Genomic DNA, 24832 nt, shown 5'->3' with positions numbered 1-24832 from the left:
AACATAATGTCCGACTCATCTTTTTATATTTCTAATTACTTTTTTATCTCACATACATCACATCACAAAAAAATGCTACAGTAATTATTCTAAATAATATTTCAAATAACACTCTATCCAAACAAATGAGTATTTAATAATTATCATATTTGAAGAAAATATTTAACCGAACAAAAAAATATAATAAAAACAAATATAGTCCTTGGAAAAAAATTTCAAGGAAAACAATTTGACTAAGAAAAGATAGTATTGTGTCAAAGGGACTCTAATTGGCCAAAATTTTATGTTGACAAAAGTTTGTTGTCCTTCTAAGCAATTTTGTCCAAGTATAAGAAAACAAAATAAGTGTATAGGCCATAAAAGGTCAATTCACAAAAAGTTTCAGAGGTTCTGTTCTAATTATCATAACTTGTGTTAAAGGTACACTCATGTGTGTGAAATTTAAGAATAAATTAATTTTTATGAAATTTTGTTTAATGAATTGATAGTTATTTTGATAGTTATCTCAATTAGTAGTTATCTTGATAATTAAAGATTAATAGATAAAGTTAACACCAAATTAACTATATAGATAACATGACGTGGAGTAATTTCCAGAAAAATATCCCGCTCCAATTTCACAAACTGAAAATTCAAAATTTCGCAAATCCCACGTCACCCACTAAACTTCAAAATCGAAAATCGAAAATCGAAAATCGAAAATCCACCCGGGTAGTGAGCTCAAAAGCCTCAACACGTGGTGGATAATCATTGGATGATTAGCACCTCACGCAGATCTCTATCTGCTCTATGCGTAAAAGCTCTAATATTCACCGTTCATTTTGCTTTCGAATCCAACGGTCCATGTATCCCCCTCCTTACGCAAAAAATTTCAAAACCCACCGCCAAAAAGTTCCAGGCTCCAGTCCCCACTACTATATAAATTCCCCAACTCCCAGCTTCATTTTCGCACCCTCTAATTCGCAGACTAATTTCTCACAAATCTTCACATACTGACGCACTATCTCTCTTAAATCGTTTTCATTGTATTTTTAACTCGTATCAATGGCGCGTACGAAGCAGACTGCAAGGAAGTCCACCGGAGGAAAGGCCCCAAGGAAGCAGCTGGCCACCAAGGCGGCGAGGAAATCAGCTCCGGCAACCGGAGGAGTGAAGAAGCCCCATCGCTTCCGTCCAGGAACGGTGGCTTTGAGAGAGATCAGGAAGTACCAGAAGAGTACCGAGCTGTTGATCCGGAAGCTTCCATTTCAGAGGCTTGTGAGGGAAATCGCTCAGGATTTCAAGACTGATTTGAGGTTCCAGAGCAGTGCTGTGGCGGCGTTGCAGGAGGCTGCCGAGGCTTACCTTGTTGGACTGTTCGAGGATACAAATCTGTGCGCCATTCATGCCAAGAGAGTCACTATTATGCCCAAGGATATCCAGCTTGCTAGGAGAATTAGGGGTGAGAGGGCTTAAAATTATACTAGATAATTTAGAAATTCTGATGTTTTCATCAGGACTTCTTGTTAGTGTGTGTCTGGGAGTGTAGGGTTAGGGTTTTTGGGGGGCGATTATGTAAATCGATAGGGTATCGTTGGAGGATTGTGTAATGGTGGTGTGTTAGTTTTACGAATTTCAATCAAATGGAAGTTTAATTTTCCTCTCTATTTCTTCTGTTTATGAATTATTAATTATTGCCATTAACTTTAATTTGTTCAGTCGGTTGCTCTTTCTGGAATAATTTTGTTGCATTGAAATTCACGTCCAAGGACTATTGCTGTGAATGCTGATGTCCATGGCTTGTAATCAGTCTGGCATATATGGAAGAACTTTTATGGCAAAGCAAATTCACTCGTGCTTATAGAACCAATGCAGGGTTGTTTGCTCAAATCCAACACCAGAAAGGCCACGCTAAATTGGATCGCTACTGCACTTCATAACTCAGAACGTCGATGCAGGGATGAATGCAGTAAGAAACACAAACCAACAGAGCCAGAAAATTTTCCTCAAACAGAAAGAAATGCATTACCAAAATCTTACCAAAAGCTCAGACGTGTATGAATGAAACATAACACGGTAAGGGGGAGGCTTACTGCTAATCAGTACATACCAAAATCTTGAGTTTCTTGAGTAAATTATCAAGATAAAAATTGTAAAAACTGACTCTGGGAACAAGGTGGATCATCAAAGCAAGCTGTCTGTTCGTGTGGGCAACCTCCTGAAGAAATTTAGGGGCAATGCAGGAAGCTCTTCACGGAATGCTGGATGCCTCATCAAATAAAATCCCACAGCAACAACCAGAGCTTTAGATGGAATGATGTAAACTACAAGAGAAGCAACCAAACAGAAGATAAGAAACAGGCCAGTAGCTCTTGGGTCTCGCCAACTAAGCAGACTATAAAACCTTTCCCCTTGAGTTGCCAAGTCACCAACAACAGTCTGCACCCTCGAACCAATGCTTCTTATGCGATCATATCTCATTCTGAGGACATCTGAATGCCGGGATGTTGGAAAAGTATCAAACTCTTCATCAAGTTCATCAGGATGAGCTCTATCAGCTTGAGACAATTTGATATCCATATGAGGAGGATACCTTGGCCTCCCTCGGTAATTGCAAATCCCAACCAGAAAAAGGAAGAGAAAACTACAGCTCAGAATAATCTGGGGAAAAGCTACAAAGATTAACAGCAGGATGTGAACCAGAATTGTGGCAAAAGGATTCTTCCAAGTGCATATCCCATTGAACCATTGCAGAAATGCTACAATTCCAGACATAGCAGATGCAATCCTGTAGTGATTCGCTTTACATCTTCTCACACTCCACATATTTGAACCCACATCAAGCATGTATTCCACCACCTCCCTTCTTAATGGTGGCTCTGCACGGCTCATCCTCAATGAGACAATTTGAGTAGCTTGATGCCTTAAATTATCAGTCTGATAACGAGTAAGTGGATGAAGGTAATGCAAAATTGGCAACAGAGGCTGGCTGTACATTTGGAGCGTGTTCAATAAAGATGAACAAGAGAACCTCACTGCTAATTGAATTTCGCCCATCTTTTTCACCCCAGAAGGTAACAACACTATAAGGGGGTATGAATGTGTGTACACACGATTAGTTTCAAGTGTTGACAAACGAATTCTTACCTTCCCAATTCTTGAATCCTTTACTCCACCTCCCCTATCTGCTCCTTGCAAATGACAATTATCAAATACACCAATAGTGATAACTGTGCAAGGATCAAAAACCTCCCATGTATATTGCTCATTCCACTTGGGATTCAAACTGTTCAAAATGGTCCTGGTCCTGATCCATTTCTGCCCATATTTAGCTACACAGTAAGCATCAGTGGTTCCATGGCCATCCTTAGTCTTTGTTGATGACAATCCTTGGGCACTCAAGATCCCCAATTCAAGTAATCCAATTGCAGGCTTCCAAAGCTGCTTAGCTGATGCCCTTAGATCGCTACTGTAATTAGTTAGTTCATCAAGAACATGGTATCCACCATCCAAAGAAATCCTCAGATGAACCTTGCTATTTAGTTTTACCAAATTCCTGTGTCCATTTTCAGAAACAACATGCTTCTCAAGGCCATACCACCTATTAATTGGTGTTCTCAAATCAATCCTTCTCTCCACCCCACGTAAAGGAATCAAACAGTTCCCGAGAACAACATCCTTGTTTGGTGCTACTTTCTCCTCCACGCTCAAAGCCAACTGCTCCTCGAAAGGCTCTGCTGCAACAAACATCAAGTCCTCATTCCATAATGGACATGTACTTTTGCTTTGTGAAATCTTAGTTCTCAGAAACATATTTCCAAGTGCAACCTTCACAAAGATATCTGGTTGCTGCCTATTCTTATCAGAAAGCTGCAACTCTTGAGCCTCAATAACATTAACTCTAAGATACCAAAGCCTGGGAGATAAATAAACTTTGGATCTAATATTTGCTATTCCGTCGCCACTAACTGCAGTTGTAGCATCCAAATGCCAAGCTTCTGGGAATGCCTCATCAGCTTGTGTCCCGATCCAAACAGCTAGCATCATCTCTCCTCTCACCTTATCCCCCCTCCTATTCTCTAATGTGTACCATTGTGGTGCCAAAGGACTATCAGGTGGAACTCTTTTTGGAACGTCCATCACATCTAAAACAACCATTCCAATTAAATCATCTCCATTCCTGTTTTTGTCCCTCACTAAAACCTCCACTACTGGGGCTTGAATCCTATCACTCAGGAATGCAAAAACTTGGTTCCATTCAGGATTAGACACATTTTTCAAATGCTTAGTCTCACTTCTAAGATTTCCAAGTTTTACTTCAACAAAGGAATCAGGAGTACCATTACCATCTTTCGTAGGCAATTCTTTGGCCTTAACCACCCTCACGAAAAGGTAATGCATTTGCTCCACAAGATCAAAAGCAGTTCCCACCTTGTCATTTCCAGATCCTCTTCCTCCGCCAAGAGCTGGTGAGGTCTCTCTGATATCAAAATCCTCGCTCGGGATTGAATTTTGATTGGCATTGCGTGTCTGGTTTTGGCTCCCTTTCTGATTGTTTTTGGGTGGCATTGTCACTGCAAAGACAGAAAATGAGGAGTTCTTAGAAAGAATCAGCAGCAGCTACTGCTGTTATGTATAAGCTATATCATATTGTACCACGTGCTACATTGATGCGATGAGGTATTTAGTAACATTCCTCTTTTTCTGGAAAAAGTTTTCTAGAACCTAACATCTTATATGTGCATATGTACCAGGCAAGGATTAACATCGTTTGTAAGGTGTGATATATGAAGTACACGGACTTGATACTCACCTGCATCCATAGGCCAGTTGCCAATCCTCCACCAATAAAAGAATTAAAAAGGAAAAGATGAGCATGGAAACCAAAAAACATAAAGTTGGATTTTCCAATTTGTTGAACTTTTTTATATGCTTTTTTTAAAAATATGAATCCCTTTTTTCCACATTAATTGTTTTTTCAAGAAAAATTTCTCTGAACTTAAACATTTATGAGGCATACACGATTTTGTATTAGAATGCATGGCTTCTTATTTAACCTTTGTCTGAGCAATTAACCCCTGAATCTCTCCCCAACTTGATGAGAGACTAATGTCTCCCACTCATGTTTCAGTTACTTGCCAGTTGCCAGACAAAATCACAGTACAGAGATCTCTCTTTCTCTGTCCATGTACACAAATTCTCGAAAATTTAAGATGACCCCTTAATTAGCAGTAGTAAACATCCTCATAATCTCTGCCAGATCTTACCAGTACAAAACTTCCTTGATTAGCTTCGTTTCTGTTTATTATGTCATTCATTTTGAATTTGAACTCTATTAGCCTTCTTAAAACAAATCTGTTCACAAATCCTGGAATTTCTCCCCTTATCACGGTCTCTCTATCTCAAATCTTTTTAACGTTAACTTATTCAAAATCATAAACTTCTCCTACATCGGTTAGACCCTTGAAATATATCTATTTCCACGATCTAATTTTTCATTTTTTTTTTTATAGTTTCTCCACCATTGATTCTGATAACTCTTTCTTGCCTTCTTCGTATCTGCTTCACTCTTTTGTGTCTCATGGTAAAGCCTAATTCTTTGTCATGCTATTTTTAGCTTTATACTACCATTTTCCTAAACAATTTTCTGTATCTATCCTGAGTTCCACGTTCATTTGTATCCTAAATATACAGGCAAGCAAAGCAAGTTATGAACATCAGAACATGGTATCTAGAATAGAAGCCATAAATGCAGTAGAAAAAACCATGTCCGCCTATAAAATTCCTGGGCTCTGACTATTTTAGGAAGTTTTTGACAGTTTTCTGGCAGAATCCAGAAAATCCATGATGTAAACATCTTAAAAAGCGCAAAAATCTTCAACATGCAGAGGACTTTAGATGGGATGAACAAGAGAAATCTTATACAAGAATCAGATTTTTCTTCTAAAAATGCAAGCCTAGGTCTTAAGAATGAACAACAAAGAAACATAAATAGAAAATCATACAGTACGTGGCGCTGCACTACTATCACATTGTGGCTCTGTGCTAATGCATACGCAGAGAAAAGAATTTACCGTCAAGGAAAGAGTACGAAGATGAACCATCAAAAATGGCAACGCTTCCTCTGTTCTGCGCTAGAAGGACAGATATTTATGAAAGGGGGAGTGAGCAAAACTGCGGTTTTTGTCTGATCATTTCAGCATTTTTTCTGTAACCAAAGCATGCTATAAGACTTGGTGTCTCTATTGAGAACAGAGAGTAAGAAATATGAAAACAGAGAGTAAGAAAAGGTGAGGCTTTTTTATCTGGGATTATATAAAGATTTCTCCTGATTTCTTGCAAACATTTTGGTGACTTTATTTACAAGAAAGGCGAAAAGGGTAGGAAGGAAAGGACGTTAGAGTCACTACCCAGTGAGAGTGTGCTCTGGCGTGGTTTGCTGTTTGTTTGTTAGCAGCGGCCTGCCCCTTACCCCCGACTGTCATGCTATGGTATAAATTTTTTTTTTTGTCTTTTCCTTCGGTGTTGTTTCTGGATAGGATCTTTTACTGCAGGTTAAAGGGAATGCTTGGCAGTTGGTACAACTTACCTGCAGACGAGAGAGTGGAGTGGCGAAAACTGAAAAAGCTGAGCCAAGTTCCAGCTTTGCAGATTTGTTGTTGGAGTGGTGAATACTGAAGAGAAGAAAGTGGAATGGTGAATGGTTCTGAAGCAGTGGAACGGTGAATACTGATGGATATGGTATGATGTTTGTTTAATGTTGCGAAGAAGTGGAGTTGCTATAGCAAGTTGGGCAATTTCGCTGCTAGTTTTCCAGTATCAGTTTGTGATATCCTACCACATTTATATTTGTTTTTGAATAACATTTTTATATACTATAGTGTATAAATTTTTTTACGCTAATAAATTTAGGTCATATAACGTATATGAATTCAAATTTAAATTTCAAATTATACACATATACGATGTATTCAAAGTTACTAATATTAAAAAAATCACAACAATGTCAATGCAAATTGGGCTGTTTGGTAACGTTCTCAATTCCACTGTTTTGCTATAAACGAAAAATTTTGGTAGAGATTGGGGAATTAAAGATTTAGAGGTTGAGTTATTAAAGATTTTCAGTTCAAGTGTCACTAATTTACGAGATTAAGTGTAAATGTTTGTTGGTTTTCATTTCACTATTTGTGAATTAACATTTTCTATAGTAATCTTATAAATTAATTATGTAAAAGAATGGGGATGTAATATTGCTTCTTTCCACTCATATATATATATATAGCAACCTCTTTTTTTGCCAAGTGTATAGTCTTTTACTTTGACAAGTGTCAGTTTCTATTTGTGGTTGAATTTTTGCTTCACTATTTTTTTTGGTTAATCAAAAGTTATATATATCTCTCCTCTAAGTTCTTCTTTTCTTTCTCTTTCTACTTAATTACTAATATTATTTTCTTACTATTTTTTTAGATTATTATTGTTGACCATTGAGAGGTATCGCAACAATCAACTGATTTATACTGTTACTTCCTATTCCATCAATTTTAACTCTTTCATCCAGTATTTTGCTTTTTTTTTTTCTTTTTTTCCTTCATCCTAATTTTTCTCTGCCTTTCCTCGTTCCGCTCAATCAATGAATTTTTTCTTTTTTCCTCTATAATTAATTGAATGTATGTTTTTCTTGCATGGGAATGGATATTTCTTTTATTCCATTGTTCAAAAATCATGTTTCATAGGAGAAACATAGACAATAGACCTTTTACCTCCGCTACTCCTACTGTTTGGTATATTCCATTTTCTTTTTATTCCTATTCTTCCTTCGTTTCATGCTGCCAAATATGGACTTAAAATTTTTTTATTAACTGTATTTTATTTAGCCTTTATTATTTTTCTTTTTTTGCCTCTTTATTCTATTACCTTGGTTTATTTATTTATTTTGGCTCGATCTCCTTGATAGTAATTAAGCCTTCCATTATTTTGGTTCTGCAAATTGATTTTCCTCTTGTGCGGTTTGTCTTAAATCTAAATGCAAAATTTATTTTTTGCAATTCTAATGTTTTAGTTCCTTTTTAATGCATAATTGATCTTGCACTTCTTTTACTTATTCTTTGGTACTGAATTTTTGTACCCTTTTTATGCATTGAAAAGCCTTCCATTCAACTTTCTCGCAAGTTTTATTGTGAATTTGTCAGATAGAAGGTTTTACATGACAGCGTCTTGTTTGAAAAAGAAATAGTGGTGAAATTTTATGCATTTGTAATTATAATAGCATTATACTTGAGTTTTATGAAGCATGTATCATTTATGTTAATATTGAACCGGTTTTGCATTTCTCAGGCATGTGCTTGGTTTTTGAATTCTTTGCTATTATTTGTCCATACAATACAGTATATATCTCTATTGTATCACAATAAGCAAGTTGGAGCAAACTGTTGGAACATTCCACTAAAGATAAAACTTTTTTAGGCTCATTTTTTGAAAATTATAATTTATTTTTATTTGAAAGCAAATTATAGTGTAATGAATTTTAGCCATAATTTTATAGTCGGGCTTAGATTGTGCTTGCACAGCCTGGTTCCTTCTAGTATATATACATATATGAAATTAACTATTTTAATCACAATGTTTTTCACTCCTATGTAGCATGCTTAATTGAAGAGAATTAACAAGTTATGAGTCACTTGGATTTTACCTATACCGAATCCTTTTTGGATTATATTATGTATTTAAAAATTATCTCTAATTTTAAAGTAGGAGTAACTTTAAAAAGAACTAATCTTATCTTAATGATATATCTGTTTTCTATCAAATTATTACAATGATTATATTATATGTTTAAAATTATCTTTAATTTTAAAATATCTTTAAAAAATAACCAATCTTATTTTAATGATATCTGAATTCTATCAAATTATTACATAGAAGTATAGTAAAACCTTTTTAAATCACAATTATTGAAATTTTATATATTCTATAAATTACTTCCTTTCACTACTATATCATTGATTAGTATTCAAATTATTCGTCATCTCTTTTTAATTTTGAATTAATTTAGTGTAAAAAAGAAAATTAACTATTATACCGATAGATTTACCAATACTATTGAAAATTGAATATTTATTGATGAAAAAAATGGATTAATGGATATTTTTCTACTTAATTAACTATGAATATATAATTCTAGATTTATGGTCATTATAAAAATTTAAATTATCTAAAAGAATATTTATAAAAAAGAATATCTACCAAAATTTGGATATGGGGTACATTATTTGATGTATACTATCATATTATAGTGAAAGTATGTAAACAAATTTTTAAAATTAGTAAATAATTGAACATTTAAAATACATTAATTTTTTAAAATTAATATGAATGAACACGTAGAACTGTTGTTAATTTTTATATTAAAATTATTCATATTTGTATAAATTAACAATAAATAAAAAAAAACCATTCTAAGGTACAGGTAAAATTCTAGTAGAACTTGAAAGGAATTAAGTTTCGAAGCTTGAATTGGTGTTTAGCTCGATTGAGTCTGTCACTTTGAAAATTTAACTTGATTAATCATTGGTTAAATATATTGTGCTAAAAGTTCACTCCATTATTTATCGTATAATTCCTTACATTTTTTTGGTTTTCTGTTATCTGCTATATAGGCAAATGCTTGCTTAATTAGTACTAATGTGACATAAAACAAATGAATATTTTGCACCATGCATCTTCTTAAAACAATTGAATATTTTGTAATAAAAGCAAATATTTCCTTAATACAATAAACTAATAATTGCAATTTTCGTCTCTCTTCTTTAACATGTGCGATGAGCTTTTATAAAAATCTTTTGGTAAATTTTATCTTTTTATAGAAAAAAACTGCACCCCAACCAAAGAAAAAAAATCTCAAATAGAATACTTATCGACTTGTAGTAATTTTTATTCTTAAATTAGACATGTATCAGTATGACAAATGGGGAAAAAAACACCAAAAAAATTAACTTTTTTAATATGTAAATCAGCAAATTCTTAAGAAAAAAAATCAGCAAATTCTTTATACTAGTCAAATAAAATGGCCAAAAAAAAAAAAGAAGAAAAACTTTCTTCATCTGGATAAAGCGATAAACCCTTGTCCTCTGTTCAATCTTTTAGCACTCCCCATTTTTCCAAGCTTCATTTCTTCAGAATTGAACCCTGCCCAGAAGAGAATAATGAACACTATGTCATCCGCTTGTGTATTTTCCCCAGCTCCAAATCTCCTCCAAATCCCCTCTTCAAAACTCATCAAAACCCATTTCTCAAGACTCAATTTTAACGGCCTTAAACCCCTTAAAACCACTCTCAAATTCACTTTCCATTCACCCCAAACAACCAGAGAGCAGCAGCCCACAAGACTAAATGCTGTTGCTGAAGAAGAAAGTGAAACAGCCTCAGTTGCCACAGCTGCAGACCCTTCTTCTGAGGCTGCAAGAAGGCTTTATGTTGGGAATATTCCTCGGACTGTCACCAACGACGAGCTTAAAAGGATTGTTGAAGAACATGGTGCTGTTGAGAAGGCCGAGGTACTTCAGTGATTCAAGAATTTAAAGATCAATTTTCATCGTGGTTGAATTATGTTTTGTCGGGATTTAAGGTGTTTATTTGTAGTTGGTTGTGTTGGAAAATTTAGCTTTAATTCCGGGATGATGGAAGAAATGGGTCTTATATGAACTAAGATAGCAAATTATGGGTTTTTTGCTGGTTCAATAACGGTGAAATTTGAGGTGTTCGTGGTTTACTTTTGTTGTATTGTAGGTTTAGTTCTGGGCTGAAAGAGAGAAATTTGTTGTAGCCAAGGAAGTTGTTATACTACTACTTGGTTAGTTGATTGGTTTTATTTCCTCCATTATTGTTAATTTTATTCATAATTAGATAAATATATTGTCTTGTGGAAATTGATATTTCTGTTTGCTTCAAGCATGGCACTGAACTGCATTAAATTGGCTTTTGCTTAGTGAATCAATACCGAAACTTAGTTGTGCCTTTTCTTCTCCTTCAAATCAATCCTTTCACAGGATTTTGAACTATAAAACCTGCCCTAACTTACTGCTCCATGATAGCTAGTTGAAATGTCCTATATTTCCTCAACCCTTATACTGTGCGCATGGTTCCCGAACTATACAGAATCTTTTCGATTCTGATCATATACATTATCTGATGATCTAGATATTCTTGGCACTTTATTAATTTCAAGGCCAAGAAGAACGAGGAATTTAGGACCCAGACTATCCCACAAGATTTCAGGACTAAAACAAAATTGACATTGAATTAGTGCTATTCTATATCTATGGCAAATTGTCCAAGATCGTTGATCGCAGCAAGAGATTTTACACGTTTAAAAGCATCCTGCAATAATAATATGTTGTAGTAGTGCTACTTTCCCATATGTCTTGTTTGAGTTTTTGGTTTCTCTCCTTAAAACTCTTCAGAATGTATTGAGATCTATATTAGCCTAAGATGCCCACCAGGAAGCCTACACATCAAGACTTGTGAGATTGATTATCCGTAAGGTCAACAAGAAAGTTGGAGAATTTGCAGTCACATGTTTTTAGGGGCAATAGAGTTTGATAAGAAGCTACCGAATTAATTCCATACTTTCCCCGTATTGACAGGTGATGTATGACAAGTGGTCTGGAAGGAGCCGGCGATTTGCATTTGTGACAATGAAGACTGTTGAGGATGCAAATGCAGCTATTGTAAAGCTCAATGAAACAGTAAGATTTGCTTTTAGATGTTATTTATGCAAGTACAATAAGTTTTTGGAGTTCCAAAATTCCAAGCGTGTTAATTCCTATGAACGTTCTATTGATTAGATTTTACTTATTTGATCTTCTTTACTCTGCAGGAAATTGGTGGGCGTAAAATCAAAGTAAATATTACTGAAAAGCCATTGCAAACTTTGGATTCGTCACTTCTTAAAGCCGAAGAATCCCAGTTCATTGACAGTCCACACAAAGTTTATGTGGGTAATCTTGCAAAGGATGTAACCACAGATAAATTAAAAAACTTATTTGCTGAGAAGGGTAAGGTACTTAGTGCTAAAGTATCACGGGTTCCTGGGACTTCTAAGTCCAGTGGTTATGGATTTGTTACATTCTCTTCAGAAGAGGAAGTAGAAGCTGCCATTTCATCTCTGAATAATGAGGTAAACTATTTGCCTTAGTCAAGAGTATATGGATCTTTATATATGGGCAGAATTCCACCTTTTCACCCTAATAAGTAGAACTATTCCTTGATGTAATGTACTAATCTGAAATGATATTGCACTTTCATCCGGTTCAATCATTAGATTTTTGTTAATGTCCTCCGTAAAGTATCAATTACATTATTATTTCACCTGTGGTGTCGTTGGTACAGTGCTATTGAACTGAACTAGCCCACTCCCTTGTCTTTCCGTTAGTGAATCAGAAATGTTTTGATAGCACTGGAATTTTGTGTTACAGCCATGCCATACCTCTTATGTTCTTATAAAAAGTATGGATATCCCATTTTACTAACTAATTAAGGTGATTCTTTAAGCAACACTGCAGCACATAAGCAATTTCCAGAAACGTCATGTTTATCTTCATGCATATTCCTTCTCTTTGCATCATTTGGCTCGCCTTTTATTTAACACAGACATGATCTAGTATAACAGATTTCATGTTTATAAGACCACGTGAAGCTTTTGACTTAATTCGTGGATGACTTGATGCCTAGAAGTAGAAGACAGTAAGAAAATAAAACTAGCCATCAGTCCAAATGCACTGACTTCTTAAATTTCTTCAGCCTTTTCAGACAGAAGTTTGTCTCTTTGTTCTGTTGAACTCTCATCCATGGTTGTGTGAAAGTCTCACTTCCCTCACTTATTTGTTGCAGATTCTCGAGGGACAGAGGATTCGTGTAAATAAAGCTTAGATAGGGTGCGGAAACCTGTGCAGTGCATTTTTGTTCTCTAACTAAAGCAATGGAGAACCAGAACGTTCTTTGTGGAACAAAACCAAGGCTGGAGTTAACTGTGTAAAAACAGTGCTATATATATTTGAGACCTTATAGATTTATTTTACATGCCCCATTGGCTTTAGATGTAGGTTTAGCTACTGGGTTTTCCACCATATTTTGTTGTGGTGGTAATTCATAACGTTTTATTCTGTCACATGTTGATGTGTATGTGAAATTTAAAATCCTCATTGAGTGGGGTCTGAGGTAAAGAGAAACAGAAAATTTCTCGAAGGCTTCTGTGCTGTGGCTAGTGCCTGAATATTTCCTGGCTTGGACGACTTGGTGAAGAGAAAACCAAGGCCTGAGTTAAATAGTATCACCTGCTGTGTTGGCACTCAGGAGACTACTTTTGCAAAATGGACTGGTGACAAAATCGTTTACAGGAACTTGTGAATGGCCCTTAATTCAGAAAGGAAACATGTCTCATTGGCACAAATATTCTTCATGCAGTTGTATTGCCAATTCGGTGCACTAAATCATCTCTCTTACCAGGTTGCTTGTGACTTATGTGGCATGATATACTTCTCTCGTATCCCCCAGTCCTCAGTAGACTGCAAAGCACTGGTGTTGCTAAACTCAAAATAAGCTGCTTTTACTATAACCTAAACGAGAATGAGTCATTCATTGAGCATGGCCTTTTTTGTAGATTGAAGTCAGACTAAATATAAATTAGACTACTGTCATCCTCAATAGGAAGAGTTGAGTTCAGAATCTCACTCTTAAGGGCCTCAACCTTAGCTGTTTCCTAATACTGTATGGGTCTCATCAGCAAGGCGCAAAGGAAAATTATATATATATATATATGTATGTATGTATGTATATATGGGCTTGTGTGTATTTTTACTTAGAGGCTATTTGAAATTGATAATCCAACCATTCCAATATCATTGAAAATACATTTGACGAAAAAGAAAAAGGAAAATACCAAAAAACTTCTTGTGATTTGCTAAATGTTCAATTTAACTCCATCTGATTTGAAATCTACAGTATAGCTCCCTGTGATTTTAACTAAATTAAAAATCGGACGGAAATCATCCGACCTAAAGGTTATATGTGAAATGTCAATATTGCCCCTATATAAATGAACTCCTTATGGTTTGTTAAAAGTTTAATTTAACTCGATCTAATTTGAAAAGTTACACTATAACTCTATGCAGTTTCGACTAAATTGAAATTGAATTGAAAGCATCTCACATATAGTAGGGGCAATATTTGACATTTCATATACAATCGTTAGATTGGATGCTTTCTATCCAATTTTTAATTTGATCGAAATTATGGGAAATTATAGTGTAGATTTCTAAATCAGAGAGAGTTAAATTAAACATTTGTCAAACAACAGGAAGTTTTGTGGTATTTTATCCAAAAAAATCACTAAAAATATCATAAACAAATTAAGCACCCTTCAACAAAAGAATAAAATTGAACTGCCGAACTATTATGTATCTTTTATTATTATTATTATTATTTACCTAAAAGCGATTTACAATCAATAATCAAATCAATCTAGTATCTCACCGGAGTTTTAAGTAAATTATTTAGGACATTAAATATCTATCTCAAATCAAAGGTTAAAAAATTTTCTACAAGTTTACAACTAATATATAATGGTTACATATCCTTCTTTCTTATTCCACCACCTAATCAAATCACAATTGTTTTTTTCATTTAAAAATAGGAAAGCAAGAGAGGTTTCCCACTTTCTAATTTTTTCTATAGTAATCTGGGCACATTCGCCGGATTTCCAACTCGCCTCTGCGGCGTCGTTTCTCAGACCTGTCCTTTGGACGTCGTGCTAAACAAGCTTCGAGTAAAATGGAGATTTAATAAGTGGCAGATACGTAATTATATGTAAACTCTGCGTCTCATTATCATGCCCACACCTCGAAAAAGTCAAATAGTTGTGAAGCACTTCGCGCCATTTCCTCCTTCCCGCCCCTTCCAACGTTAAAACCCTAATCAAAATTCCCAAACTGTCTCCTCAATTTTTCCGAAGCAAAAAAAAAAAAAAACAATGAGAAAAAAAGTTTAACTTCCGCCAAATCACTTGTACTTACCATAATTCCTAAGTATTCTACAACTTTTTTTTAAATCTATTTATTAAGTAAAAAGCAGCAATTTTTTGCAGCAGAAGAGGAAGGAATAAGGAAGAAGAAGAAGACGGAGAAAGATGTTTTATTCACAATCATTTCTGGCAAGAAAAGGGCCCTTAGGGACTGTTTGGTGCGCAGCACATTTACAGCACAAGCTCAAGAAATCTCACTACACCTCCACTAGCATCAAAGATACAGTTGGTCGGTTTTTTTCCTTCCCTGATTTCTTTTTTAATCTTTCTCATTGATGCAAAGATCCATCTCTTTTTCTTTGATTGGGTTTCCTTTGTTTGAATATTGAGAAAAGACTAGATTTTTGTTTTTTCAGATTAGGAACTTTTTTACTTTGCTAATATTGGTAATGCATGATTAACTGATTATCAACTGAAAGATTACTCTTTTTTGATGTTTTTGATTGGGTTTATTATTTTTTTTGGCTTTTAGAAATCTAAATTACAAAGCTTGTGGGTATGGGGGGTAATTGGTATATTGATAGATTGCAGTTGGTTTGTTTATTCTTGGTTTAAAAGTACCTTTCTTTTTCCTGGCCTACTTGTATTTTGTAGTTTTTTTTGGTAGTACTGGTTGACACTTGTGGGATTATCTAGTTTGTACAAGAGAGATTGCACTACAGCTTGTCGCTAGTTTGCCTACTGCTAATTGCTACTGGTGATTGGCTATTGAAATTCAGTTCAAGCTTCTTAGTGTGTGGCGCTACTTAATTAATGCATAGGAGAATCTCATTCAAATACCAACTGCTTGATGGAAGAATACTTCATTTTTAACTATTTTTTGTAGTTGTCAGTCACTTTTGTTGTGCTTGTGCATTCCTCATTTGTAAATGTGAGGGCATGTCATTATATCGTTTGCCTGAGTCGTGCCCAAGCTTTCACAGAGCAAAATAGTGTCGGTTTCTTTTCCACAATGATTAGGGAATATTGTCCAAATTGGTCACAGATGATACTCTATGCATGTGGTTCTATCAATTGGTTGCATGAAGTATGGTATGCTAATCTGATCTTCAACACATTTTACTGCATGCAGATTTTTCAATTATCAATAAGATTGGATTTTCTTTCTGAAATTCTTTATTGATAAAGCGTATTGCTTGTGCGTTGATAGAAAAAAGATTGTAACAGCATGTGATGCTTTACAGTGTGTTCGTCTAGAGGAGTGATGCTATTTTCTTTGACTTCATTTTCCAGACCTGATTCTGGTTCCTCAGGTTCCTATTGCTCTAAGGATGTCAGGCCATCTTCTACTAGGTGTTGTCCGTATTTATTCCAAGCAAGTTGACTATTTTTATCAAGATTGCAATGTCGCATTGGTGGAAATACTCAAGGCATTTTCTTCTGTAAATACAAATATCAATCTGCCAGAGGGTGCAACTCAAGCACCATATCACTCTATCACTCTGCCTGAAACACTTGCACTTGATAAAATTGACCTGGAAGATTATTCTGATCTGGAGAGGTAAATCTCTTGTGGAAGTCTATTAGTTGTGTCCTTTTTTATCCTGTATCTATTGATTACTCACGATTTTCACATCAGGTCTGAGGATGATCATCGTGGAAGACGAGAGGAAATCACACTTGAAGGTGTTTGCTCATACATCTATATCAAGTTACAATTTTTATTCCTTTTTTAATGTGGACATGTAGCTTTATAATTTGTTTCATTTGCAGACCAAGAGCCAACAGGAAGAGATCCACATGAACCCACTAGATTCACTGAGGTTCACATTATTACTATCTTTTTTATGGTTTGATAATAAATTTTTTCTGTGTAGTTATGCATCATGTTATCACTAAGCAGAGTAACTGTCTTTCTGTAGGATGTGGGGAGGGGTTCTCCAGATTTGGAAGAGACTACAGTGTCTGGGCTCAAGCCCGTGGAGGAAGAGTAGGGACTTAATAGCTCATTGATGTGGATGATGGTAATTTTTGTTGGTAAGTTGATATCAATTTCTTTTGTTGTTGCAGTTCTCGTCCTTCGGTTCCAGAGGACATTACAGTAGTGATTGGAGATCCTTCTCCCAGCAATCAGGGAGGATTGAATGAAAAACCTGGAAGAGATAGTACCACTCAGGAGCTCCCAGATATTGAAGTCATGCGTGATGCTGTACATGACTTTCGAATGGAAGATGCTCCTGTATGGCCAGATCAAGGCTATGATGTGGAACTTGACAGAGTGCTGGAGGAGCAGATCATGAAACTTACTGAAGCCAGCAGTCCAGTGGTGGAGGAAATATTGGTTTCTGGAGGTCCTACTATGCCATTACCTCAAGCTGAAGAACCTCAATGTGTTGCTTCAGAGCAGGCCCATGAAAATTTTAATCTAGACATTCCCTTCGGTGAGTGCAGTCTTTGGATAACATATTTTATTTACGGAATAGGACCTAATGTTCAATTCAGTCAATTTATGCACTTTCTTGTTTTACAGGGCATGCATCACCTGGACTAGCAATTCGATCAACACCTCCAGTTGAGCAGCCAAGAGCAAAGCAGAGAAAAAAAAGGAGCAGGGATTTTTATGATGAACAAACTGTACTGACTAACAAGTATGGTTGATCCTTTTCATCACAGGGTGCCTCTGTAGTCTGCTACTGTTTTTCACATAAAGCATGGTGACATTTCAGGTCTATGAAGAAGGCGCTAGAAGATTCCAGTGATTTGCTAAGAAAAAAAAGGGATTGTCCTTCTTCTAATTTGGACATGTGGAAGTCACAGAAGAGATTGAAAAAGGACAGAGTCTTTCTTGAGCCTTTAATAACTGGTAATCCATTTGACTGTGTTTTTCCTTGAACCATTAATTCCTGTGTGGGAGTAAATTAATTGAAATTTGAAATTTGTAGGATTATCGGCCGACCTGGTTAGCATTTACAAGAAAGAAGTTATTTCTTCGAAACCTCACTTAGTTGGCTCAGAGGAACCTCATCTCCAGCCTAGAGATGCACAAATACCGACACCTGGGGGTGACAAAGAAATGGAAATTGAAAATCTACGCAACTATGTAGGTCCTTCTGGTGGCAATGAGATGTTTAATATCTTGCCTTCCCCTAATAGATTTATTTCATCTCCTACGATGTCCATGGCTTCTCCGATCAGAAGAGGCGAATCCACACCGGCCACTACAAATTTTGGTTCAGAGCCGGATCGGTTAGAAACAACTATTGGCACTGATGTACAGACTACCCCAGATTTAGCAGCATCTAGTGGACCTTTTGGTTCGGACATGGAAACTCCAGCAACTCTTTTAGGCGGGGCACTAGGAGTGGAGAACACTGTTCTTTCTGATATCCCCGAGATGCTAAATTCTGCTGGGGTATGCTATCTAGTCATTCATCTTTGTGATTGTAAATTTTTATTGTAACATTCCTCCCATCTTTTTGATTGAGTGGAAGTGTAAGTATTTTTATATTCCGTACCTTGTGTTCTCCAGTTTATTCTCAAACGTGGTTGTATCTTTCCCTTTTCTCATATTGTTTAGCTTGCATTTTGATTATTCCATGCCAATGAAACATGATGGTATCATGTTCAAAGTTTGGAACTGATACTACTACTTGAGAAAATGGTTTTCTGTGTGATAGTGTAGCTTTGATCATTTGCAAAATCAGCTATATTTATTGCTGAGATTTCATCCAACTTGTCCTGTACTCTCAATGCAGGACTTGAGCTTCCTAGAACAAGATGAAAAAACTCCTGGTGGTAAGCTGAAAACTTTCCCTCTTGTGATGCTAGTATCTAGTTGTTGTAGGAATCTTGTTTTTTGCACTGCTATTCCTTCTAGAAACCTTTTTTTCATTGATTGTTTCCTTGTGGTCATTTGTACATTGGATGACATATCCATCTGTGAGCAGGGACTCCAAGAACTCCAGAATCAGATCACTTGACAAGAAAACAAATGGGAACCCCGGAGTTTGACATATTGTCAGCAAGGACAAGGTACCTATTAACAGGGGATTCTATGCTTGTTTTTGATCGAGCTTTTGTATCTTAAATGTCTGTGATTTATGCAGAGCTGTGGCCCAATATTTGAGAAGGCAGTCATCAGTAGCCACCAACTCTGAAGAATTGTCTGGAATTCTGAGCTTGAACTCAATATTGGAAGGCAAGACCAGAAAAATAAGTGCTCGGATGTTTTTTGAAACACTAGTAAGTCATGAAAGTTTCTATTTCTTGTAGATTATAGTGTTTTTCCTATGGTTTTAAGAACATGGAATCATGTCAACTTCACAAATTTGGTCAGGCTTAGACCTGGAACAGAATACCTTATTGGTTGCTTGTTTTTGCATTTTCAGTCATCCATGAAGCTAAAACTCATGGGATTGTTAATTTCTGCGGTATTTGTGCTATGAATTCAATTTCCATGCTTTTACTGTTAATTATTTTCGTAAAAACCTATACATTTGATAATTTATGAGGTAGTAAAGTTACCTACAAGTTATTTCGATTTGAACTGTCAAAGTCTCTTTGGAGCATATCCCCTGGATTTATGCTTATGACATGAATTCTGTTACAGGTTTTAAAAAATTATGCACTTGTAGACGTTAACCAAGAAGAACCTTATAGTGATATTGCTTTGAAGGTGACTTCAAAACTCATAAAGGAAAAATTTCCGAGCTAATTGTGCCAGGCAGATGTTCATCCACAGGTAACAAATTAAGCAATCCTTCTGACTATAGGGTTAATGTAGAATTATTCAGACACATACTTGTAAGCTCAATTTTTTCCTCATCATTGTTTTTTTTTTCTTTTTTTCCCTTTTAATTATGAATTGTGGGTCTTCAGAGCCAGTTGATTACATTCACTATGGTTCAAGTTCTTTTACTAAAGTTCATTTTTATGAGTTTGAATACTTAAAATTGTGATTCAAGGTTTCAAGCTGTATGAGGTGAACAAGTGAATGAATTTTATATACAACAAAATCGGCTTTTTTATTGCAATATTCAAGTAAAATCATTTGACTCTTCTCTTTTAGAATTCAAATGATGGTTAAAGATGATCGGAGTCCCTTTTTATGATGTGTTGATTTTGGTGCATTAGTCTGCAGTTGTGTTTCATGAAGGCCTATAGTGGGCCTTAGATGACTATTAGTGGGTTCACATTTAGGTCAAAGGCACACAGGAAGAACCATTTTCTTTTCTACTATCCACCCTTTTTTGTCTGCTGTTGCTGATATTGCATATTTGACAGTTTCTTTGAGCTGTACCAAATTTTGAAAACTTAAATTACTGGGTAGGATTTAACCATGCAACTAATGTTCCTTAATTTGCAGTAAATAATTGGACTCCACTGCTGTATAACACTTCAGTCCAGATCATTAATTTTGCTCCCACCCATCCTCCCTCCCAGCAAAAGAAGATATGAAAAAGAGAAGCAATGAGTACACTGTTTCCTGCCAACATCCATTTAGACTTCAACTAGGTAGACATCTGTCAAATTGACCTGTAAATAATTGTAATCAATCACCACCTTGTTTCTCCAGTTTGTTTTCAATGTCATTCCGTCCATGAATTGAATAAAATCGATGTAGATTTGTCCTGAAATTTTTGTGGTCATCTAAGTGTATACATGCGCCTGTCTGTGAATCTAGAGATTCTACCAAGTTTCAATGCTATATAGAATATAAGAAGCAAATCCAGCGTTATTAGGATTATTGATTTTCATCAGAATTTGTCATAATTTTGAAACTCATCCAGTAAGTAAAGTCCTTATCCTTTTGTAAAGTCGTTGCCTTCTAGAAACTACGATAGGGAAGTTCAGATGGCTTTCTCAATCAAGATTGCTGAACAGTCTTGAACTGACAGTACAACTTCTCCCAATTTTGCATTCTCTCCTTCCACCATCTTGTAATTAGTTGATAGTTAAAGGCATAAAGCTACTTGGAATCTTGGATTTGTCTTCATGAGGCTGAGCCAATTGGAACTAGCACTCAGAAAGTAGTGATGGTGATATATACTTGATATTGTGTTCAAATATGTGGAGTTTGGAAAGAAGTCTTTTTTTTAGTGGGATTGCCTCCATATATCTGGCATGCCATTTTGGTGGTCGAACTCTTGTATCAAATTCTTGCTGTCATTGTCTTCCTGTCCATTGCACCTTTGCCTGAATTGATTTTCAGCACCACCTTTTTGTTGATTGTGATAGAGAACTACTAACAAAGCTGAGCTTCTTTGTACGACAGATATTGGATTGTCTCAAGCTGATGAAGCACATTCCTGTGAACTTAATGAAGAGTTTGATACTTGCCCAAAATCTTGGCATGCAGCAGATGTGCAGAGGAAATGAGATGTAATCGGTTGAGTACTGCTAGTCCGAGGGTGAGGATGGTTGCTGCAACTTGGCATCTGAAGGAGAGCTTGTATGGGCTGCTTGGCTTGCAACATTTTATGGCTCTGCTATTCTAAGATATTAGCTTCTTGCCTTTTCTGTGTATATTATCAATAAGTTTTGTCCGAGGGATGACTGCTGGTTATTAGGACAAATTTTTGTATATAGAGGTAATTATGAGAAATTGTGTCTGGTATGGGAAATCCTGTGACGGCTTCCAAAATTTCAGAAATTCAGATTCTGGCAGTTACGCAGCCAATCTCCTTTGATTACCTCATATTATTCCCTTTGAAGTTGTAGGATTCCAAATCTTTATTGCTTTGAGTACGTAGATTAATAACGTAAAATTGGATGCAGCCGGACGGAGTATCTGGCACTGCCTCAATATTAAGAAAGACCCTACTGCAATAGATTTGCTACTTGGCCTCTTCAGTTGAAACAAATTCCTTGCTGGTGGCATTGGACCTGCGTAAATTGAGTACAGGTCCTCTGCATATCTGCAGTATATTACATAGACAACCTGCAATTGCACTTGAGCTCTGAATCAAACAATTCCACTGAATTTCACTTCCATCGTTCCTATTTAGATATTATGGTATGCATAGCCCAATTGAATTAATCTTCCACAAAGATTGATAAAAACCTTATTTTATCAGTATTAATCTTGCTGAAGCTAAAGATTAAATGTTGATCCCAGGCTGTCACTTTAGAGTACAGTAGATTATTGATTTTGGAACATCTGCAAGAGATTGCATAAAGCCTATCTCCCATCAAACTATCATACTTCAGAAAACTATAAGATTTAAGTTGCAGCAACTAAGGCATCAATTTTTTGTTCAATATGAGCCTCGTGATCTTCAAGACGACCTTTGATTGCATCATTTTCCCAACGGACTAGCGTAGGAACTCCTCTAAGCTTGAATGTTGAGTCCACCCTCCAGGGATGCTGAGGATTTCTCCAAGTTGGTCTATCTCCAACGTAAGCTCTCAAAAGGGCTGTGTCATCTGATGACACTTCCAGCTTCTTGTATATCACGGGCTCAGCTCTCACACAATCTGCGAAAAGAAGAAAAGAATTAGTATGTACTAATGAAATACAGAAGACTGCAAGATGGATTAAAGCGTAAAGGTAACTGATAAATAGGTGGTTTATTTTTCTTTATCCCTGGCACTCAAAAGTATTCCAAAAAAGAACGGAAATAGGCAAAACTAAAGCTTCTAGAAATAAGCTTTCCATACATAAATTCAAGAGAAGGCACATATGCCAACTAACAAGAGAATTGTTAGAATACTTCAGGAGTGCAGAAAATGATTGAGACCCCCAACCCCTAACCTACTTGTGCGCAGAAAATACCAATTGAATTCAAGGAGGAAATGAGAAGAGGCGAAAAGGCAGTTGCAAGGGAGCAAGACCAATACGGCAATAGGCTTTAGTGATTTTGTTAAGAACAAATCAGCTTACTGATTTCTGAAATTCAAAAGGAACGTGTAAACATCAATACTGTACATTAGTGAATACACCCATAGATTATATTGTATGCATTTCTGGCAAATAGATTACTTGGACAAACATGATAGCGTATAACACCCAAGGAATCTGCTAACAACCTAAACGGATGGAACATGTTACATAAAAGGTATCCAAACAAATGTGGGAAGGTTTTAGTATGCCAACAAATGTGGAACAAAACTGTTGGTAAGTGAATGAAGCCAGAAACTTCAATGAGACAGTAATATAATGGATGAAATCTTAAAGGCTAATCTTGGAGTTTGATCTTAGTCAATGTCCCCCCATTCATAGATTCCTATTCAGGCTGAATCTACTCCATGAAGTATGGATATATACCTTCAAAAAATTATAACCAAGAAGGCAGTGATGAAACTCATTAATTTTCCTAGGCTGGGCTTAGACTCATCAATAGACTGATGAAGATTTTTTCTAGCAGCATTTCATTGTCTTACCAATCCTTAAGTGGAAAAGTTGAGTTAAATCAACATAGCTGCTAGACAGCCCTCCAACTAAAACGGCACTAAGCCAAGCAGTTCAGAAAAAGGAGCAAGCATCCATGCAGTATTAACAGACAGCAACAGATTTTGATATTTCAGTTGCTAAATCATCAGGAACCAACTTAAGATTACTACATAAGAGATAAATAACTAGGCATTTTGATAGTGAAGAAACCATGTTGAATCAAGTTAGATGCTGCTTTCAAAGCAATGCACTTCAGGTCTATACAGTTTCAAATCCACAATTAGTTTCTAAAACTCCAAAAGCTACCTCATTTTGGGATTTTAGTTTCCATTTAGCAATTTGCTAGAATTGGACTATAGAGCAAGGTCATATCACAAGTCACAACGGCACTATATTTATCCCTAAAGAAAATCAAATCAATTCCAAAGCACCAAAACTAGATCATCCCTTTCCCTCACTTGCAACAATTGACTGATTTTTTACAAATTGCACCACTACATAAAACTACCCTCCGAAATACTTCTCAAACTTAAAAAGAATTGGAAACGAAGAAAAGAATAGAAAAAGGAATACATGCAAACAAAAAAAAAGCCAAAACTGCAAAATTAGACAACGTAATAAACCATAAGCAGGAAAGACCAAATAATTTTGACATGTGAAGAAAAGAAGAGATTTTCTTGGGGTTTGTGTTTCAATTTTACCACGGCACCAGGAAAGAGAGGTGGCAGGTCTTTATCAGCCAAGAAAAGGATGAGATTGGCTTTGTAATTTGGGGCTTCTGCTTTGAACTTGTCAAACACCACATCAAAATTTGATAAGGTGGCATCCAACACCTTCATTGGAATTTTTTTACGGTCAATTGCTTTCCCCAAAAGCTTTCACTGTGTGTTGTGTGTTGTGTGTGTGCGTGTGTTCTTTTTTTTTTTTTTTTTTTTTTTTTTTTTTTGAGCGTGTGTTCTATGCGGGTTTTTAAGGATTTTTTAGGAGTTTTTTTTTTTTCTAAAATAACACTCTTTATAAAAAAAATATTCCCAATATCATTCATTCTCAAACTTTATTCCCATAATGATGTTATTATTGCCACCTAATTATCCTGATTGCCACGCAAAATAACAAGAAAGGAAAGTTTGATCTAGTTTATAGTTTCCAACATGAACTAAAATTTTAATATTTTTTAATCATAGAGGCACAATAAGATTGCATAACTTTGATAATTTTCTTATAATTATTTAAAATAAATTCTACCATTATTGACCTTACTATGATTGGTCTCTACATTTTTCTTGAAATGTATCAAACCTATTGCATATATTTTTCAAAAAAAATTGAAAAATTAAAAAATTGCAACAAAAATTGTAAGCAATAACAAGAAAAAGTTACAAAAACTTCAAGATTATCATATTTGTTTATATGATCCTTCTTATTCCTTGAAAGAAACTTTTACA

General features: G+C 35.6%; 4 protein-coding genes and 1 pseudogene across 4 annotated transcripts; 3 read left to right on the top strand and 2 right to left on the bottom strand.

Annotated features, from left to right (window-relative positions):
- Nucleotides 1-948: 948 nt before the first annotated feature.
- On the top strand, nucleotides 949-1646 carry LOC113761385 (histone H3.2). Its single transcript, XM_027304347.1, has one exon. It carries the CDS (start codon nucleotides 1045-1047, stop codon nucleotides 1453-1455), a length of 411 nt encoding a protein of 136 aa, XP_027160148.1. The 5' UTR covers nucleotides 949-1044; the 3' UTR covers nucleotides 1456-1646.
- A 517-nt stretch (nucleotides 1647-2163) lies between these two features.
- On the bottom strand, nucleotides 2164-4802 carry LOC113759466 (FT-interacting protein 7-like). The gene is made up of 2 exons (XM_027302044.1): nucleotides 4793-4802; nucleotides 2164-4553 (listed from the first exon to the last, which is right to left on the bottom strand). Exons 1-2 carry the CDS (start codon nucleotides 4800-4802, stop codon nucleotides 2164-2166), a joined length of 2400 nt encoding a protein of 799 aa, XP_027157845.1.
- Nucleotides 4803-10070: 5268 nt separating this feature from the next.
- LOC113761865 (30S ribosomal protein 2, chloroplastic) lies at nucleotides 10071-13324 on the top strand. Its single transcript, XM_027305023.1, has 4 exons — nucleotides 10071-10532; nucleotides 11622-11723; nucleotides 11855-12154; nucleotides 12868-13324. The coding sequence occupies exons 1-4, from the start codon at nucleotides 10182-10184 to the stop codon at nucleotides 12904-12906; spliced, it is 792 nt and encodes a 263-aa protein (XP_027160824.1). The 5' UTR covers nucleotides 10071-10181; the 3' UTR covers nucleotides 12907-13324.
- Nucleotides 13325-15105: 1781 nt separating this feature from the next.
- LOC113759465 (sister chromatid cohesion 1 protein 3) lies at nucleotides 15106-21599 on the top strand. The gene is made up of 14 exons (XM_027302043.1): nucleotides 15106-15284; nucleotides 16289-16556; nucleotides 16635-16681; nucleotides 16769-16818; nucleotides 16918-16985; nucleotides 17066-17436; nucleotides 17526-17643; nucleotides 17722-17858; nucleotides 17938-18407; nucleotides 18751-18790; nucleotides 18943-19027; nucleotides 19102-19237; nucleotides 19605-19736; nucleotides 21270-21599. The coding sequence occupies exons 1-13, from the start codon at nucleotides 15161-15163 to the stop codon at nucleotides 19707-19709; spliced, it is 2019 nt and encodes a 672-aa protein (XP_027157844.1). The 5' UTR covers nucleotides 15106-15160; the 3' UTR covers nucleotides 19710-19736; nucleotides 21270-21599.
- A 398-nt stretch (nucleotides 21600-21997) lies between these two features.
- Nucleotides 21998-24265, bottom strand: LOC113759464 (annotated as a pseudogene).
- Between the last annotated feature and the right edge of the window lie 567 nt (nucleotides 24266-24832).

Source organism: Coffea eugenioides, chromosome 2 (genome assembly GCF_003713205.1).
Source record: "Coffea eugenioides isolate CCC68of chromosome 2, Ceug_1.0, whole genome shotgun sequence".
Taxonomy (NCBI): domain Eukaryota; kingdom Viridiplantae; phylum Streptophyta; class Magnoliopsida; order Gentianales; family Rubiaceae; genus Coffea; species Coffea eugenioides.
Note: the sequence above shows the minus strand (reverse complement) of the source record. Positions and strands in the feature narration are given on the sequence as shown.